Source organism: Podarcis liolepis, assembly GCF_965112155.1.
Source record: "Podarcis liolepis genome assembly, chromosome: 5".
In the NCBI taxonomy this organism is placed as follows: Eukaryota; Metazoa; Chordata; class Lepidosauria; order Squamata; family Lacertidae; genus Podarcis; species Podarcis liolepis.
The window spans coordinates 192,266-212,822 of NC_139556.1; the positions used below are offsets into that span (position 1 = coordinate 192,266).

General features: G+C 46.0%; 1 protein-coding gene across 1 annotated transcript in view; it reads right to left on the reverse strand.

The window, feature by feature from the left end:
* The window catches only part of LOC310706952 (GPI mannosyltransferase 4-like), a 56,123-nt gene that overhangs the window by 31,037 nt on the left and 4,529 nt on the right, over window positions 1-20,557 (reverse strand). Inside the window, exons 2-3 of the mRNA XM_083503377.1 lie at window positions 14,251-14,449; window positions 11,987-13,599 (exon numbers count right to left, since the gene is read on the reverse strand). Coding sequence (XP_083359503.1) covers window positions 11,987-13,599; window positions 14,251-14,449 — 1,812 coding nt within the window. The remainder of the gene's footprint in view (window positions 1-11,986; window positions 13,600-14,250; window positions 14,450-20,557) is intronic.

Here is a 20,557-nt window from a genome sequence, read left to right on the forward strand (position 1 = left end):
GCTTCCCCGCTCCTCCACATGCAGCTGCTGGGTGACCTTGGGCTAGTCACACTTCTCTGAAGTCTCTCAGCCCCACTCACCTCGCAGAAAATTTGCTGGGGGGGGGGAGGGAAAGGAGATTGTACGCCACTTTGAGGCTCCTTACGTAAAGGTAAAGGGACCCCTGACCATTAGGTCCAGTTGTGACCGACTCTGGGGTTGCGGCACTAATCTCACTTTATTGGCCAAGGGAGCCGGCGTACAGCTTCCAGACCAGCATGACTAAGCCACTTCTGGTGAACCAAAGCAGCGCACGAAAATGCCGTTTACCTTCCTGCCGGAGCGGGACCTATTTATCTACTTGCACTTTGACGTGCTTTTGAACTGCTAGGTTCAAGAATTTGGTCAAGTTGCAGGATTTAAACTGAACAAGTTAAAAACAAAGGTTTTATAGAAAAATTTAACAGCGATTGAAAGAGAAAGGTTTTAGAATGAGACAGGTTTAACAGTGGTTAAGAAAGTGAAATACCTTGGGATTAATATGACAGCTAAAAATGGGAACCTATTTAAAGACAATTACGAAAAATGTTGGACGGAAGTGAAAAAAGACTTAGAAATTTGGTCAAATTTGAAGCTTTCACTGCTAGGCCGTATTGCTGCGATAAAAATGAATGTATTGCCTAGAATGTTATTTTTGTTTCAAACATTGCAAATTTTGGACAAAATGCACTGTTTCAAGAAGTGGCAGAGAGACATCTCTAGATTTGTCTGGCAGGGCAAGAAGCCTAGAATAAAATTTAAAATATTAATGGATGCAAAGGAAAGAGGCGGTTTTGCCCTGCCAGACCTTAAACTTTATTATGAATCAGCAGCCTTTTGCTGGTTGAAAGAATGGCTGCTTCTTGAAAACACAGACATCTTGGACTTAGAAGATTATAACAATGTATTTGGATGGCATGCATATTTGTGGTATGAGAAGGTCAAAGCACATAAAGCATTTAAAAATCATATTGTCAGGAAAGCATTGTTTAATGTCTGGATAAGATATAAGGATTTATTGGAAAACAAAACCGCAAGGTGGCTGTCACCGATGGAAGCGAAAGCTCAGAAAAAGCTCAATATGGAGGCCTAATGGCTGAAATATTGGGAAATTCTGAAACAAGAGGGAGATAGACTGAAACTGCAGAGTTTTGAGAAACTAAAAAACAAAGTGCGAGACTGGCTTCATTATTATCAGATAATGGAGGCATACAATTTGGAGAAGAAAATTGGCTTCCAGGTGGAAAAATCAAAATTAGAAACAGAACTGTTAGAACCCAAAACCAAGATTTTGTCAAAGATGTATAACTTGCTGCTGAAATGGAATACTCAGGATGAAACGGTGAAATCTGCTATGATTAAATAGGCACAAGATGTTGGACATAACATTATGATGGCCGGCTGGGAACAGTTATGGACCACAGGTATGAAGTTTACGGCATGTAATGCCTTAAGAGAGAATATTATGAAAATGATATACAGGTGGTACATGACACCAGTCAAGCTTGCAAAAATTTATCACTTGCCGGACAATAAATGTTGGAAATGTAAAGAAACGGAAGGTACATTCTTTCACCTTTGGTGGACGTGCCCAAGGATTAAGGCTTTCTGGGAGATGATATATAATGAATTGAAAAAGGTATTTAAATATACCTTCCTGAAGAAACCAGAGGCCTTTCTCCTGGGCATAGTCGGCCAATCGGTGCCAAAGAAGGATAGAACTTTCTTTATGTATGCCACAACAGCAGCAAGAATACTTATTGCAAAGTATTGGAAGACACAAGATCTACCCACCCGGGAAGAATGGCAGATGAAGGTGATGGACTACATGGAATTGGCGGAAATGACTGGCAGAATCCGAGACCAGGGAGAAGAGTCGGTGGAGGAAGATTGGAAGAAATTTAAAGACTATTTACATAAACATTGCAAAATTAAGGAATGTTAGAAGGATGTTGGAATGATGTTATGTGGCTTTAGCAGAAATGTTATAAAGAATTTGGGAAAAACTGACTGTTAATTGGTGAAAGGAGGGAAAGTAAAATTACATTATATTAAGATAAATTACAGGACAAAAATTTGAAAAGCTGGAAAGGATTTGCTGAAACAGATAATCGAACTAGAATACAAAAAAGGGAGGTGTGTACTATGAATCAGCAGCATTCTGCTGGATGAAAGAATGGATGCTCCTCGAGAATACAGATATCTTGGACTTAGAAGGTTTTAATAATGTATTTGGATGGCATGCATATCTATGGTATGACAAGGTTAAAGTGCATAAAGCTTTCAAAAACCACATTGTTAGAAAAGCATTATATACCGTACTTTTCGCACCATAGGACGCACTTTTCCCGTCTTAAAAACCAAGCGGAAAAGTCTGTGCGTCCTATGGAGCGAATGCAGGGGGGAGGCAGGCAGGAAAAGCCCTCAAGAGCCCCACACAAGCGTCGCGCGGCTCTTGCGGGCTTTTCCCCGAGAGGGAGAAAGGACTGACACCGCCAGTCAGTCCCTTCTCCCTTCTCTAGAAAAGCCTTGCACAACCTCTCCAGCCGGGGGAGGCTTCGCAAGGCTAAAGAGGAAGCCAGGGCAGCGAGCGCGATCCATCCCGTTCGCTGCCTTGGCTTCCTCTTTAGACTTGCGCGCCTGGGGGGGGGGGAAGGAGGCTTCGCAAGGTTAAAGAGGAAGCCAGGGCAGGGAACGCGATCCATCCCGTTCGCTGCCTTGGCTTCCTCTTTAGACTTGCGCGCCTGGGGGGGGGGGGAGGAGGCTTCGCAAGGCTAAAGAGGAAGCCAGAGCAGGGAACGCGATCCATCCCGTTCGCTGCCTTGGCTTCCTCTTTAGACTTGCGCGCCTGGGGGGGGGGGGGAGGAGACTTCGCAAGGCTAAAGAGGAAGCCAGGGCAGGGAACGCGATCCATCCCGTTCGCTGCCTTGGCTTCCTCTTTAGACTTGCGCGCCTGGGGGGGGGGGGAGGAGACTTCACAAGGCTAAAGAGGAAGCCAGAGCAGGGAACACGATCCATCCCGTTCGCTGCCTTGGCTTCCTCTTTAGACTTGCGCGCCTGGGGGGGGGGAGGAGGCTTCGCAAGGCTAAAGAGGAAGCCAGGGCAGGGAACGCGATCCATCCCGTTCGCTGCCTTGGCTTCCTCTTTAGCCTTGCGTGCCTCTCCAGCCGCAAGAGATCTACCAGAGGTAGATCTTAACCCTTGCCTCACCTGAGAGCTTCTCTGGGCAGGAATTCCCTTAGCTTAAGTGGGGTGGGGGAAGTGTGGCAGGTAGGGGGGTACCTGCCTAGACACTGAAGCCACATGTCTCTCAGATGAAAACTGGGAGTGGGCATTGTATGAAGTGGTCTGATGGTGGGCATTGTGTGAAGTGCTCTGATGGTGTGGGCATTGTGTGAAGTGCTCTGATGGTGTTTCCTGCTTGGCAGGGGGTTGGACTCGATGGCCCTTGTGGTCTATTCCAACTCTACGATTCTATGATTCTAAGTGGCTGTGGATCTCCTGCTGCAGAACTGTAGGACAGTATAGAGTTGGGAGGGCCACCCGAGGGTCATCTAGCCCAGCCCCCTCACAATGTAGGAATCACAGCTAAAGAACGCCAGGCAGATGGTCCCCCAACCACTGCTTAAAAGCCTCCAGTGGTGGAGACCCCAAACACCTTCCGAGGTAATAGAATTGCAGGGTTGGAAGGGAACCCCAGGAGTCATCTAGTCCAGCCCCAGTGGACAGTGGGCGCGATCCATCCCATTGCGCAAGACTAAAGATGCTGTGCAAGGCTAAAGAGGAAGCCAGGGCAGTGAGTGGGATGGATCGTGCTCACTGCCTTCTCTTCTTTAGCCGCGCTGGAGAGGTTTAGCTCCTGGCTGGAGAGGTTGCGCGGCTATGGATCCCGTGCCCTGTCTTGGCTTCTTTGCTCTTTGGGGCTGGTGGGGGAACCCGGGCTTCCCCCGCAGCCCCAAGAAGCTCTGGGAGAAGCAGACAGGCTGCACGCAGCCTGTCCGTTGCTCTTTGGGGCTGGGGGGGAGGGATAATATTTTTTTCCTTGATTTTCCCCTGTAAAAACTAGGTGCGTCCTGTGGTCCGGTGCGTCCAATAGAGCGAAAAATACGGTAATGTCTGGATCAGATATAAGCTGTGAAAAAACTCAATATGGAGGCCAATTGGCCAAAGTATTGGGAAATTCTGGAACAAGAGGGTGACAAATTGAAACTACAGAGCCATGAGAAACTGAAGACTAAAGTACGAGACTGGCTCCATTATTATCAAATAATGGAGGTTTACAAACAAGACAGGAAAATTGGCTTCCAGGTGGAGAAATCGAAATTAGAAACAGAACTGTTAGAACCCAATGATAAGAATTTGTCTAGAATGTACAACTTGTTGCTGAAATGGAATACACAAGATGAAACGGTTAAATCAGCTATGATTAAGTGGGCACAGGACATTGGTCATAATATTATGTTTGCTGACTGGGAGCAGTTGTGGACCACCGGTATAAAATTTACGGCATGTCATGCCTTAAGAGAAAATATTATGAAAATGATTTACAGGTGGTACATGACCCCAGTCAAGCTAGCAAAAATCTATCATTTGCCTGACAATAAGTGTTGGAAATGTAAAGAAACTGAAGGTACTTTCTATCACCTTTGGTGGACGTGCCCGAAGATTAAGGCTTTCTGGGAAATGATATATAATGAAATGAAAAAGGTGCTTAAATGCACTTTTCCCAAGAAACCAGAGGCCTTTCTCTTGGGCATTGTCGGCCAGTTGGTGTCAAAGAAAGATAGAATTTTTTTTATGTATGCTACTACAGCAGCAAGAATACTCATCGCCAAGCATTGGAAGACGCAAGATCTACCCACTCTGGAAGAATGGCAGACGAAGGTGATAGACTATATGGGACTGGCCGAAATGACTGGCAGAATCCGTGATCAGGGGAAAGAGACGGCGGAAGAAGATTGGAAAAAATTTAAAGTGTACCTTAAGAAATATTGCAAAATTAATGAGTGTTAAAATGTCGAGATTTGAGGGGGGGGAAAGGGGTTTACAGCTGAAAAAGATTAAGTAAAAGAAAAGAATAAGGGATAAATCTGATGAAATTAAGTCTTAGGATTTGCTGAAATAATTTTGGAAATTGGGATGCAGAAAGGGGAGGCTTGGGGAAGTCGAAGAAGTAAGGTTTATGAAAAAAAGGATATTAAATTATACATGTTTGTTTGTTTCTTTATCTGTTTGTATGTGTTTATAAAAAATTCTTGTAAAACCAATAAAAATTATATAAAAAACAAAAAAGAAAAAAGGGAGGTGTGAGGTCAAGGAAATGGGAAGATGTGTTGTATTTTTCTTTTTCGCTTTTTTAATGGATTTTATTTTTTCTTGTTTTTTCTTATTCTTGTTTTTTCTTTATTGTGATGTGTTGTATTGTTTTTGTTTAAAAATGTGTTTTTTGCTTTTTCTTTCTGCAACCTTTGAAACGTTAATAAATATTAATTTTTTTTAAAAAAAAAAAGTGAGGTGGATTGGCTACATTTTTCTTCAAAATTACAAGAATGCAGGAATCTCAACTAAATGAATCTCCATGACAGATGGCCATCCAACCTCTGCTTAAAGACCTCCAATGAAGGAGAATCCACAATCTTCAGAGGGTAAAGACATGGCAGAGGCTAATGTATCAAGAAGATACAATCAAAGAATCATAGAGTTGGAATAGAGTCTCCTCCAGCACCAGAATTCAAAAGCATCCATTCTTCGGCGATCAGCCTTCTTGCGGTCCAGCTCTCACTTCCACACATCACGACTGGGGAAAGCAGAGCTTTGACTAGACGGTGGCAGGTGATGCCTTTAGCCAAAGGCCCGGAAGCTGCGTGCACTTCCGCCCCCAGGACCCGCTACTCTATGGTCAGGCGGACCAAGTCACGCCCGCCTTCAGCTCCCCCGGCCAATCCCGACGCCAGGCCAGCACGTGACCTGCCCGGCGCCTGCTCCGCCCCCTCGCCGCTCGCGACGCGGCTCCTTCTCCCGCCCGGAGTCTTTCGCGGCGAGGATGGTCCTGCGCCGGATGCTGCTCGCCCTGCTGAACGACCACCGGCTCCTGGAGCGGCTGGCGGAGGCGAGGCCTATCCGGGCGGCGGCGCGCCTCACGGCCGCGGCCCTGACGCGCGGACTGCGCCTGCGCGACACTTTCCTGCGCGAGCTGAAGGAGGAGGCCAAGGCCAGCGGCTGGTCCAATGAGGGGCGCGGAAAGGACAAGGGGCGGGATCCCTGAGGAAGGCCCAAGACGGACGCTGAGGGCGGCCAATAGCGGACTCGGGCCCGCCGCGTCTCCTGCCGGCCAATGGGCGAGGCTGCCAGCGCCCCCGGGAGGAGCAAGCGGCCAATAAAAGGGGCGGCCCGCTTTGCCCCGCCTTCCTGCGTGCGGGGGAGGGAGGGAGGCGGGAGGAGGCTTGGCCCCGAGCCCATTGCACGGCTGTGGAAACTGAGGCTGGCGAGGTTCCCGCGCTGAGCTGGAGTCCCAGGCCGAGCCCCCCAGAGACGCAGCCCGCCCCGCTCCCTCCCCGGACAGCCTCCTCGCAGGGGGACCTGGAGCCGCCTCCGCAGTTGAGGCCCCCCGAGATTCTCCTGGCGCTCTGCTTGGCGGCAGAAGCAGGCCCCGCCCTCTGGCCCAGCAGCCGCTTCTTCGCCTTCCCGTAGCAGGGAGTTCCACAGGACTGGGCCAGTGACACCAAAGGCGCGACTCCTTCTTCTTGTCAGACGAGCCTCACCAACTCGGGGAATGGCCAACGATGGTTCTGCAGATGACCTCCGTGATTGAACTGGGGTATGATGGGGTATCCTGGACCCAAGTTGTTTGTCAAGCAATGCAAGGACCTTGAACCTGACTCAGCAGTAAGTGGGCAGCCAGTGCAGCTGTTTGAACAATGGCCAGATGCCCACCCCCACCACCGCAGTCCGGTCGCAGCGTTCTCCCATCAGCTGGTGCTTCTGAACCAAACCCAAAGACGGCTCCACACAACAGTGCTGTGTTTCCTTAGAAAAGTTTGAGATGGCTCACAACTTAAAAGACATAAAATACAATAAAACAATTGCAAAACTAAACAGAATTGCAGAGCAAGAAATAAAAGCAGATAAGACAGCGGCAATGCTGTGTTTAAAAACACCCGTAAAAAAGAAATGTAGGTCATTGCTAAAGTCTGGTCTTTAATGTAAAATGCAGCATCTTGAATTGGGCTCAAAGAATGAGGAAGTCAGTGCAGTTGCTTTTGCTCTGGAGTAACATGTTCCCTCCCAATGCCTGGTTTTTGTCAGCATCTTAAGCTGTAAATTTTGGGCAAACTGCATCTGCTGTCCCAATGTAATAGCCAGCTCTGCATTCCCCCGTTTGTGGCACAGTTGGCACACCAGCCCCCTAACTGTGTGGTGCCACTTTGGCATCCAAATCCAGAAACAGCTCTGAGGCTATGGACCTATCCAGGAGAGGCCAAACCTGTTTCTAGATGGGTTGTTTTCTTCTTGTGATTTGGAAGTTGTACTGTTTGGAACTGCCTTTGCCTATTTAGCCCTGCGAGGAAAACCTCCCCTGCATAATCGAAGGAGCAGACAGACCAGGAGGACTTTGACTTGTGCCTGGAAATGGAATAAGAGCTAGTGGAGCTCTCAGTAGGTGCATCCATCCAGACTTTTAATGATCAGGCCAAAGTCACCATGTTTTGCAGTGGGATAGGGGGCCTTGAAACAAAATGCTGCAATTGGCACCAGGGATGCTTTTGTTATGGGCTGTTCCAGCCATCCTGGAACAAGGAAAAGAAAAAGCAGTTTTCTTAAAACAACAAAAACCCTTACCTTCTTGAAATCTTCACAAGCTTGGCTATATATGTAGCCTAAAAGGCTTCAGTTGAGGGCTGACTGCCAGTTCCAACCTGAAGTACTTTGAACATAATAGAAAGCTACTTTGTACCAGGTCAGGCAAGACCATTACCTATTCTGACTGACACCAGTTCTCTAAGGTGGAGATTTTATCCTGGAAGTTTCTTTGTTTACAGCATACAAACCATGTGCTCTACCAATAAACTGTGATTCCTCCACCTATTATTATGGTTGTTGTTATTAATGTTATTTATATTTATCATTACAGTTCAGTTTTAAAAACCAGTCCAATCCAATATACTTTATTGAAGAGTTTGGATTTGATATCCCGCTTTATCACTACCCTAAGGAATCTCAAAGCGGCTCACATTCTCCTTTCCCTTCCTCCCCCACAACAAACACTCTGTGAGGTGAGTGGGGCTGAGAGACTTCAGAGAAGTGTGACTGGTCCAAGGTCACCCAGCAGCTGCAGGTGGAGGAGCGGAGACGCGAACCCAGTTCCCCAGATTACGAGTCAATCACTCTTAACCACTACTCCACACTGGCTCTCTATTGCTCTGAGGAAGGGAAGGATATGTTCTTTCCCCCACTTCTTCCCTCCTGAAGCCTTGCATATAGCAGCAGCAGCCTGGAGGGGGCAGTGCTGCCCTCCGAACACCAGTGTCACTCCTACTACCTGGATAGGACTGGCATGAACCTGTGGGGGCCACCAATGGAGCAAATTGGGGGCAGGCTACGGGGCATTGATTTTATTATATATATACATATGTGTGTGTGTATCATAAAAATGTATCACAGCGCTTTACAACATAAACACACAAAACCCAACAATAAAATAGCAACAAGTTAAAAGCAAAAAGAAATGTAAAACACTTTCACAGGTCCAGCCTCACTGCCGCCCTTCCCCCTGCCAGCCCATCCAGGGAAGCTGCAGCAACAATGGTCAGGAGGACAGCTCCACATGGGCTACTGCTGGGGCACCAATAGGGTTTTTCTGGGGCCAGTACACTAGATGGATTGGGCCCTCTGATCCACTTGCAATAGAGGACACTGATTTGCATAATAATTGCAAATGCTTTGTGTCATGCAAAATTATGTGATTTCTTGCAGGTGGTGTGGAGGACCCAAAAATAAATTGGTGGTGACACAAGTAGTAAAACAGACAGAATGTGAATAGATGAAGCTTTCCCCATAATTGTATTTCTATTCTGCAAAAGGCTGACCTGTTGAATTTCTGCCTGCTACACAGCTGGTAAAGGAGTAGAGCCAGGGGCATGCTTTGTGAAGATATTATTTATTATTATTAATTTTATTACCCATCCTTTACCAGTGGGCTACAGCACTAAACCTCAAAACTGAGGACAGTTACAATCACAGGAATAGGGTGGGCTCTGAAAGTGCAGGTGTCAAAGGCTATGGTAAATGTATGTAGAGCTTGTTTTTAGGAAGAATAGACTAAGTACTTGTTCATTTATTGTATTCCACCACGTGTCCTAAAACACCTTCAGGGTAGTTTACAAAACAAAAAAACAGCAATTACATTTTTTAAAAAACCAGCATTTAAAATTATTATTAAACCAAAACTATCCTAAATCACAACAACGGGCAACAGTATCATAACAGCAGAATGACAGAATCGTAGGCTTGGAAAGGACCCACAAGGATTATCTAGTCCAACCCCTTGCAATACACAGATATACACAGCTATCAAAATTCCCAGTACAGATTCCACAATAGGGGAACAACCACTTGTATCTAATCTAACCTCAGAGGACCGCTTACTTATGAAGGGCTTAGGACCAGGGGAGGCTTACGCCAGGGTGCTCAAACCTTTGCGATGGTCAGACCCAGCCTTTAAAATTATGCCCAGAAACCAAGGGAAAGCCACTGCCAGGGCTGGCCCAATACATTTTGTCACCTGAGGCAAACCATAAAATTCCCCCACACCTGAGAAGAGTTTTATGTCAGGGATAAGGGAAGCGCTTTCTGTTCCCCAAGAGGCTGCCGGGGGGGGGGGGGGCAGATCTAAAGCACTCTGCAGCTGTCACTGCCAGCACAGCAGCGGGCAGTGCATTCCTTGGAGGCTGGATTTGCTGCTCTTGTGGCTTCTGCCAGTAGAGGCAGCCCATCTCTACGTCTTCTAGTGGAGAATTCACATTGCCATCTGGGTTATGGGTAGAAAGGATGCCAGAAGTGTTTGCACATTGTTGCAGGGGGAGTGGCAGTGTTGCTCCAGAAGGAAGCCACGAGGGTTGCTGTGGCAGAGACTGACCCAAGCCATTTCATCTGGAGGATTTGAGGGTGCTAAATAGCAGCTCCCCACCTCAGTACAGTCTTAGGCATATCTTGATTTTGGACACTTTCATTTTCTAGCAGATAATGTTCCACGCCATCAATACTGATGCAATCATGTGCCCTTTGGTCCCTTACTAACAAAGGAGGAGTTGGGCAGTGACAACTGCGGTGCATAAAGCAAACTTTATGCAAGGGCCTCTTTCTGGCTTCCAAACGCAAAAAGCACCTTTCAAAGGCAGTTGCCACAAGTGCCCTGGTCAAAGTTTTCTTAAACTGAGCTTAATTTTTATTATTATTTATAATTATTATCCGGTCTTTGCACAAAGTTTTCTCAAGGCAGCTTAGAATCAATTTTAGAACACATTTTTATAAATAACACTATAAAACAATTTCTTCAAAAGAAACAAGCAAACAACAATAATGACCGATTGAGGTGCTTTTGAAAATGATGATGCTCATGAAACTCAGGTCAGAAGAACAGGTGCCAGGCAAATATTCCTGACGAGAGTGTCCCACAGTCTGGTTTCTCTCCAAGAAAGGCCTTGTCCCCGGGTGCCACCCACTCAATTGGCTCTGGTAGAGGTATCGGGTTCAAGTGGCAACAGAGTTTCTGAAGGTGATATCAATGAACTGGCAGCTTCCTAGAGGGGTCGGCAGCCCTTCAAGATCCTCTGATACACCTCAGACTTTTAAAGCCCCAAACAAAATCTGTTTCTTGAATCATGCCCAGAAACAGAGTGTGTGTTGGTGGATGCGGCTGCTCATCTTGGTAGCAGTTTTTGTCTTGATGCCAATTCTAGAGCAATCCACCAGGTCTAGCTCGTTCTTGCCATTACACCAGGCTGTTTGTAAACATGTCAGCTGGCCCATCTTGGCTTGGAGGTTTCTCACATTAGCATATAAACACCTATTTCCAGGCCCGTCTCCAAATGTCTTGGGCGCGAGCATTTTAGCCCAAGGAGCTTTGGCCTCTCTGAGTTGCTATCAGTGTCCCTGCACTCTAAATGCCTCATTCTACCCCTCCCCTATTTAAATCACCATGGATCTTTTCTCGCCTTCATCCTTATTACAGGAGAGGGGGAGATATGTTCCGAACCAGATCCTCCTTAGTTTCTTTTGGCTTTCCCTGCAAAAAATTGCTCTGCCACTTTTTAAGTGCCAGCAGTCTGGTTCCACACTGGTTCATGTGAAGCCCACCCCGCTTGTCCCAAAATGTTCCCTGGTGCCTAGAGTTAATCCAGACCTTTCCTCTCCACACCCATGTCTCACCCACGCATTGAAGCTCCACAGATGTGTCTTTCTTTTAATGTTTTAATGTTTGATGTATTATAGTATTTTAATATTCTTTTGGAAGCCGCCCAGAGTGGCTGGGGAAGCCCAGCCAGATGGGCGGGGTATAAATTATTATTATTATTATTATTATTATTATTATTATTATTATTATTATTTCTAGCTGGCCCTGTACATGGCCCTGGTAGCATTTCAGAGAAAAGTCACACATATAGCCAAAGTGCCTGTGGTCAGTGGCGTATTGGGGTCCCTAGAAGGCAGAGGCAGGCGGAGGCCCTAGGACACACAGCTATGAGACAAGATGGCTAGATTTTTGGCTGGAACAGAACAGAAGATGCTGGAAACTGAGAAGCAGGAACTGGGATGGATGGCATTTGGGGCACTTGGAAGTTGAAGAAAGGAAATGGGTTGCTTGGGGTGACACAGGACTGTGTATTGGGAGATTTCTGGGAATAACTAGGGTTTTTGTGGACTGCATGTTTGTGCGCCAAATGTTCTTTAGCTTCTTTGCTTAGCTCACCTTGATGCTAGATGCTCTTTTATTTCTCTCCAGATACAGGATATGCAGTCCTAACTGGCTTCTCCACTTTTCACTAAGGAGAAAGGACATTTGTGGTGGGTCTTCCATCGTCAGATGTGGAAATATTACTGTCTCCTTCTTGACCAGCAACGGACATTGCTCTATTATGGTTCTGACAGTGCCTGGGATGATAACCAGCACCTGGCAAGTCATTTCCTTGCCCAGCTCTCTATTGACACAGGCAGGACCATTCATTATGGATCCCAGAATCTGGCAAAGGAAGCTTTTCTCGGCCCCAGCCATGTCGACAAGCTCCACCAGCGTGTTGCTCTTGTTAACATTTAGCAGAAACCTGGGAGGCATGTAGGTCCGAGCAAAGAGTAGTGTGTAGTGTGTGCGATGGCTCAGGGACTCTGGGGAATGGGTGAGCTGCTCCAAGTGGAAGAGGCAAGGGACTATGCCTCCCTGGTGGAAGCAGCCAAAGAAAAGGGCACCACAGAGATTGAACACAAGGTTGATGGATTTCCACTGCTGGGCCTGTCTATGCTGCGTGACCAAAAGGACCAGAGGCAAGATGAGAGGGATGAGGAAGCGAGGTTCTTGGTGGCTGAATAAAGAAAGAAGTGCCAGAGGGATAAAATAGAAAGCCAGCAGTGCCAGCCTGCCTTCTGGGCATGTGATGGCTGAATGTGAGCTCCTCTTCAAGGCCTTCAACCACATAAATTGGCTGATGTGCACTTTCAGGAGTTTGATGCCATTGCTAACAGCTTCTACATGAAGGATCCCAAAAAGTAGGACCCCGTTAACAGCAAAATGTGTCAGATGCGGGTGAGTCCCGTGTTGTGCAAGGTTATCAGGGTTGAGGTTATAGGTGAGGAAGTTCAAGGGGGTCACAACGACACTCTGGCACAGCCTGGCAAGGATGCTCAGTGGGCTGGCCTCGTCAAAGCTATGCAGGCTAAGTCCTGACAGGGGAGAAGTGAAATACCAGGTGTCAGCAGCTATGAAGAAAACAGCAGTGAAGGCGGCACTTGGGGCAAGACAGAGAACATGGTGTATTGTTCTTCTAACGCTTTGCTGGCACGTAGCACCTGCACATACCCAGTGCAACAGCGGCACCAAAGCAAATGCCAGAAACGTTGGCCTGTTAAAAAATCCAGCAACTATGATCATCCCAATAAGTCTGTGATTTAGAGGATTCTGCCACCGATAGGCTGAGGCCGAGGTCTTGCTGGCTGCTTTTGAAGACACTAGTAGAAGCAGCAAGGCAAAGAGAAATCCTTCCACAGTGTTAGCAAAAGTCCTCGTGTAAAACACAAGTGTGACGTAGGAGCCAGCAAGCAGAGCCAGTGAGTTCCACGGATCCGCTCCCCACAGAGGAGCCAGCTGGTAAACACTGTAGTCAAGGATGAATGAAAAGATGGTGGTGAGGAGGCGGGGTGAGACGAGGAGGGTGTAGCTGGTGATGCAGCTGGTCGAGAGGCCCAGGTGCTGAAGGGCTTTGATGGCCCAGAAAGCAGCTCCAGATGTGATCAAGGGAAACACTACAGTCCTGCAAGGAGACTTGGGGAGGAATTCCCAGGGGTGGTAAACCTTTAAGTCCAATATGCTGCCTGAGGAGGAGTGGGGAAAGGTTAACACAGTTAGTAGCTGGAGCCCTGTCAGCTAGAAACCTGCCCCCCGCCCCAGTGACCTGCAACATAAGATTAGAAAAGTTTAAAATAATTGAAGTCTTTGACTCACTAAAATAAAAACAAAGAAAGAATCTAATTAAAAGCAGAACCAACTGCAGAAGATCAATAATTCAGCAGACTCAGAATTGCTCTTGTTGCTCTTTATAAACCAGGCTGCCTATATGTGGCCTCAGTTACAGATAGGTAGCCGTGTTGGTCTGCCATAGTCAAAATAAAAAAATTCCTTTCAGTAGCACCTTAAAGACCAACTAAGTTAGTTCTTGGTATGAGCTTTCATGTGCATGTATCTGAAGAAGTGTGCATGCACACGAAAGCTCATACCAAGAACTAACTTAGTTGGTCTTTAAGGTGCTACTGGAAGGATTTTTTTTATATGTGGCCTGTTTGGAACAATGGAGGAAATGGAAAGCAGCTCACCTGCCATGTGGTGGGGACCCTAGAATTTAACTCATCACCGACCCCCCCCCCCAAGACCTTTTTGAAACCAGGTACAAAGGACTGTCCACAAAGACTAGGTTTTGTAAAAACACAAAACCTTTTCATACCACATACATAAGATGTCAGCTTTACCTGCCATGACCTCTGGAGACTGGAAAAACTCATCTGGGTGCAGGTAGCCAGTCTGAGGAAGAAGACACCAGCCCACTCTAAGCATGCAGAGAACTCTCCAAAAGGTTTTGGGTGAAGCCATCACAGTTTCACCAGACCTGCCTGGATTGGAAGGTTGTCCACTGGAAACAGCAGCAGTCCTAGTTGTCAAAAGCCAGCCCTGAAAAGGACAAAATACTTAAAGCACAAAACCCGATTGAGCATTGTTGGTGACAGAAATAATTCCTAGTTAGACAAATATTGACACCTTTTTCAAGCCTGACCCCTTAAGATAAAAAGTAAAGGTCCAACAATAATTTACAGTCTTTCCTCTTCCCTCCCCTCTCAAGAGCAAAGAAGAAAAAAGCAAGTTATAACTGTATATCCTTTAAAATATCAAAGAAGTGGTTACAGACAGTAAATCACCGGGGGGGGGGCATCTTAAAGATCAGTCACTTAAGCTTCTCAGTTTGACAACCCTACCCCCTTCCTTTTTTTCTGATGGCAGACTTTTTATTTGTACCTTTATTTTTTCCAACAGCTTATTCCCATGCAAGGCAGCAACCATTTCCGGAGTAGACTCCCTTTTCGTTTTCCAGTCAATACAACAAATAGTTCCAATAGGTTAAATAATTCACAATTAATCCTTTTGTTCCTTTGGTTAAAATTTTGGAAACTGGCCACTCCTGAGACAGGGCAGCCTGCTGCTGGACTGTGTTAGAGCCCAGCGACCACGGCTCCACCACCGGGACGACCTGGCTCCTCGTGGGACCAAGCAGGCCCGTTGGGAGCTTGTTTGGTCACTGCAGGACCCCTCAACGTCCTGGTCATCCCCAGGACCTTCTTCAGGGCTCTTGTTGCCTCCGGGCTACTCCAAAACTCCAAAAAAGCAGCAGCTTCTTTAAAAGAGGCCTTACCATCTGAAATAACTCTGCTGGTTGGCTCCTAGAGGATGCCATGCAAGCTGCAGACTGAGCCTTCTTCGCAGCCCACACTACCACATGGCACACCTGATTATGTGCTTTGTTCAGTTGGCTTCAGAGCACGACTTGAATCATTTGCACACTAATCTTTGTCCAGCTTGCTTCATAGTCCAGAGTTCTCCAAGATGCCAAGGGGCCACTTGAGTTTTACTAAGCTGGACAGGATACTTGGGGGTAATTGTGTCATCGCATCTGTCAGAGCTGCTTCCAGGTCCCAGCTCACAGAGGACCACGCTAGCCGGCAGTAATGTACAAAAGTCTTTATTGAGTTACAGTTTCCATTTCCAAGCCGCAGCGCGCAGCTCTACGTCTTAGAAGCTAGACCGGCGAAGCTCCGTCTGAGTCTCCGCCTCCTGTACACCAACTTAATACTCTAGCCTTACTCCACCTCTTCCGTCTTTCCTTCCTCCTCTGGGTCCCTCTGCCCCCCGTGGTCTCTTCCTTTCTGGACTCTTCTGACGCTGACCCCCCGGACTCTTCTCCCTCCTTGCGGCGGGCTTTAGGACCTGGCTCCCTATCCGGGCTGCTTACTGTGCCGCCTTCCTGTGCATTTGAACTTGGCGCGCGCGCCCAGCCTTCAACCTTCCTCTTGACCGTTCCCTCGCTCCCCGATAGAGGTGTGGCCAATCCTGACTCCTGTCCTCCCTCTTGCGGAGAGCCGCCTGATCCCAATACCTGGGACTCCTCCCCCCTACTGCTCTCTGGTGGGAAAGCTGGTCCCAATTTCCAACTGCTGCTCTCTGAGTCCCCTCTGGTTCCTTCTTCCTGGGGTGTCCCCCTAGGCGCCCCCCTTGCTCTGACCACTGGCGCCCCTTTCTGTGAATCTTCCGATTCACTGGAAAGACTCAGAGATCTCGGGCCGCTGTCATCGCTCATATTTCCTTCGGATTCCTCCCCCTCGCTCTCTGTTTCCTCCCTTTCCTGTGCCTCTGCTCCTGAACCCCTGACAGCATCGCATAGCGAGACCGGAGCTTTGACATGATCACAGCTTTATATTTTTTTTAATAGAATTTTTATTGGTTTTTCACAGTTTTTATAAACACAAACATTACACAATAAAAACAAACAAACACATAAACAAACATGTATAATTTCAAATCCTTTTTTCTTAAACCTTACTTCACCGACTTCCCCATACCTCCCCTTAAAGGTAAAGGTACCCCTGCCCGTACGGGCCAGTCTTGCCAGACTCTAGGGTTGTGCGCTCATCTCACTCTAGAGGCCGGGAGTCAGCGCTGTCCGCAGAAACTTCCGGGTCACGTGGCCAGCGTGACAAGCTGCATCTGGTGAGCCAGCGCAGCACACGGAAACGCCGTTTACCTTCCCGCTAGTAAGCGGTCCCTATTTATCTACTTGCACTTTGATGTGCTTTCGAACTGCTAGGTTGGCAGGCGCTGGGACCGAGCGACGGGAGCGCACCCCGCCACGGGGATTCGAACCGCCGACCTTTCGATCGGTAAGTCCTAGGCGCTGAGGCTTTTACCCACAGCGCCACCCGTGTCCCTATACCTCCCCTTTCTGCATCCCAATTTCCAAATTTGTTTCAGCAAATCCTACCCCTTGATTTTATCATAATTTTCCCTTAATCTTTTCCTTTACTTAATCTTTTACAGCTGTAATCCCCTTTTTTCAAAAACCTCAACATTTTAACATTCATTAATTTTGCAATTTTTCTTGAGATAAATTTTAAATTTCTCCCAGTCTTCATCCGCCATCTCTTTCCCCTGGTCACAGATTCTGCCGGTCATTTCAGCCAGTCCCATGTAATCTATCACCTTCATCTGCCATTCTTCCAGAGTGGGTAGATCTTGATTCTTCCAATACTTTGCGATGAGTATTCTTGCTGCTGTTGTGGCATACATAAAAAAAATTCTATCTTTCTTTGGCACCACTTGGCCGACAATGCCCAAGAGAAAGGCTTCTGGTTTCTTAGGGAAAGTACATTTAAGTACCTTTTTCATTTCATTATATATCATTTCCCAGAAAGCCTTAATCTTCGAGCACGTCCACCAAAGGTGGAAGAAAGTACCTTCAGATTCTTTACATTTCCAACATTTATTATCGGGCAGATGATAGATCTTTGCAAGCTTGACTGGGGTCATGTACCACCATGATCACAGCTTTATCCACTAGAAAATCCCCAGAACTTTCAAAAACATAATAATAATAATAATAATAATAATAATAATAATAATAATAATAATATTTTTTACTTATACCCCGCCCTCCCCAGCCAAGGCCGGGCTCAGAGCGGCTTACAAGCAATAATAAAAACAAATTGAATGATTACAACTTAAAAACAAAATTAAAATACAACATTAAAATATTAAAATGTAGCCTCATCGCAGGAGGAGAAGGAAAGGAAAAAAGAAAGAGAGTGAGAGAGGGAATCAAATTGGCTCCAAGCCAAAGGCCAGGCGGAACAACTCTGTCTTACAGGCCCTGCGGAAAGAGATCAGATCCTGCAGGGCCCTGGTCTCGTGAGGCAGAGCGTTCCACCAGACTGGAGCCAGTGTTGAAAAGGCCCTGGCTCTGGTTGAAGCCAATCTAACTTCCTTAGGGCCCGGGACCTCTAGGGTGTTGCTATTTACGGACCTTGAGGCTTTCCGTGGGGCAGACCGGGAGAGGCGGTCCCATAGGTGTTATGTACTGAAATTCTCACCCTGAGCCAGCAGGGGGATACTGTAGATAGTTATGCAAATGAAGGATCGAAAAGTGATGTTCAGTGATTGGATAGTTTTAGAACGTTGCAACAGTTACAATTGTTCTATAGCTCTATATAAGCAGGCTGACTGAGCTCAGCTTAGTTCTGTTCCAGCTTACAAAATAAAGAGCTGCTTTGGAGAAATCGCTGTGTCGTAGAATCATAGAATCATAGAATCATAGAGTTGGAAGAGACCACAAGGGCCATCGGGTCCAACCCCCTGCCAAGCAGGAAACACCATCAGAGCACTCCTGACATATGGTTGTCAAGCCTCTGCTTAAAGACCTCCAAAGTAGGAGACTCCACCACACTCCTTGGCAGCAAATTCCACTGTCAAACAGCTCTTACTGTCAGGAAGTTCTTCCTAATGTTTAGGTGGAATCTTCTTTCTTGTAGTTTGGATCCATTGCTCCGTGTACGCTTCTCTGGAGCAGCAGAAAACAACCTTTCTGATGTGTTTTAAACGGTTTTTGTTTTGTTAGTTTAATGTGTTAGTGTTATGTAGTGTTTTTGTATTGTATTGTATTGTTCTTTTTTATGTAGTGTTTAAATTGTTGGAAAAGTAATAATTATTTTCATATATATATATATATATATATATATATATATATATATATATGCTTTCGTAGATTATATATATATATATAAATATATATAAATATATATATATTTATATAATATATAATATATAATATATATATATTATATATATATAAATATATATATATAAATATATATATATATATTTCTGTTGATGCAGCCTAGAATAGTAGTACCTTTTCTTGCTGCTGCATCACACTGTTGACTCTTCATCATCATAATTTATTTCTACCCCACCCATCTGGCGGCTCCCAAGAGAATATTATTATTAATAATAATAATAATAAAGTGACAAAACATCAAACATGAAAAACTTCCCAATATAGGGCTGCCTTCAGGTGTCTTCTAAAAGTCAGATAGTGGTTTATTCCTTGGCATCTGATGGGAGGGCGTTCCACAGGGCGGGCGCCACTACCGAGAAAGCTCTCTGCCTGGTTCTCTCTTAAGCTTGTGGTCTACTAATATCCCTAGATCCTATTCACATGCATTACTGGTAAGCCCGGTGTCCCCCATTTTATATTTGTGCAGCTGGTTCTTCCTGCCTAAATGCGGAACCATACATTTGTCCCTATTGAAATTCACTTTGTTAGCTTGGACCCAGCTCTCAAATCTGTTAAAGTCATTAATGAACACTCTTGGTGTTGTCAGTCAACTAGCTACAATCTACCTAAAAGTTACGTCATCCAGCCCCCACTTTACCAGCTTCTCCTCAAGAATACCATGGTGGCCTTTGTCAAAAACCTTACTGAAATCAAGATACACTATATCCACAGCTTTCCCCTGATCCACCAAGCTTGTAACTCAATTTTTAAAAAAAGAAATGAGATTTATCTGGCACCACTTTTTTTAAAAAAAAACCTGCTGGGTCTTAGTAATCACAGCATCCTTTCCTAAGTGCTCACAGACCGACTGTTGAATTATCTCTTCTACAAGCTTTTCTGGTATCGATGTCAACCTCACCGGGCGGCAGTTACCTGGCTCTTCTTTTTTCCTCTTTTTGAAGATGGGGACATTTGCCCTCCTCCAGCCTGCAGGGACCTCACTTATTCTCCAAGAATTCTCAAAAGATTTTAGACAGAGATTGCATCCGCAAGCCCCTTTAGTACCCTTTAGTACCCAGCTTGTTTCATGCTGCTCCTTATCATAAGACTCAAACCAATGGAAGAGTCCCACTAAACACGTGAAGAACTTTCTAACAGTGAGAACAGTGGAATGGACTCCCTTGGAAGGTGGTGGTCTCTCCTTCATTGAGGATTTTTCCACAGAGGTTGGGTGGCCATCTATCAGGGATTCTTCAGCTGTGATTCCAGCATTGCAGGGAGTTGAATTATTTTTGTGGGTCTTTTCCAACTCTTCTATTTTAAGGGTTTATCAGTCTATGATGACGGCTTTATACATCCAGCATCTTTAAGTGGGTATGATGCATCCCACACGCATGTCTTCTGCCTTGGTGGTACCTGCATCCAACTGTCATTTAAGTGAGATTTCCCTGATTCACAGATACTGCAGTAAGGTGGGGAAAATCTAACATAAAACCAAATGTTACCAAATGGTGAGCATACTGAAGTGCATTGTGTGGGCATGTATTTTTACCCCTGTGATGTGATGGTTTGCTAGGTGCCATTTGCCCCCACACCCCCTCTTTCTGTTGGTGAGATGCTTTAGGTGAGTTGCTGGTGGCAGCAGTCATGACACACACTTAAAAAAAACAGTCTACTGTTTTGTGCAAGTTTGGCATATTGGAAAACTTTGTATTTCCAAAATAAAGTTTTAAAAATGGCTGCCAGCACAGGTAGTCAAATGGTCTCAGCAAAGCTCGGGGAGGGTGGGCTGGAACCCACACGTTTTACAGAAAATATGTTCAACACACTGTTCTGTCAGAAAACTCACATCTATTTTTTAAAAGAAATTGGCCATGTACAAAGGCAAACAAATACCTCCATGTGTGCCCACAATAGACCTCAGATTTCTGGCACTCAGGGAGTGCGGGAAGTCCTGAGTG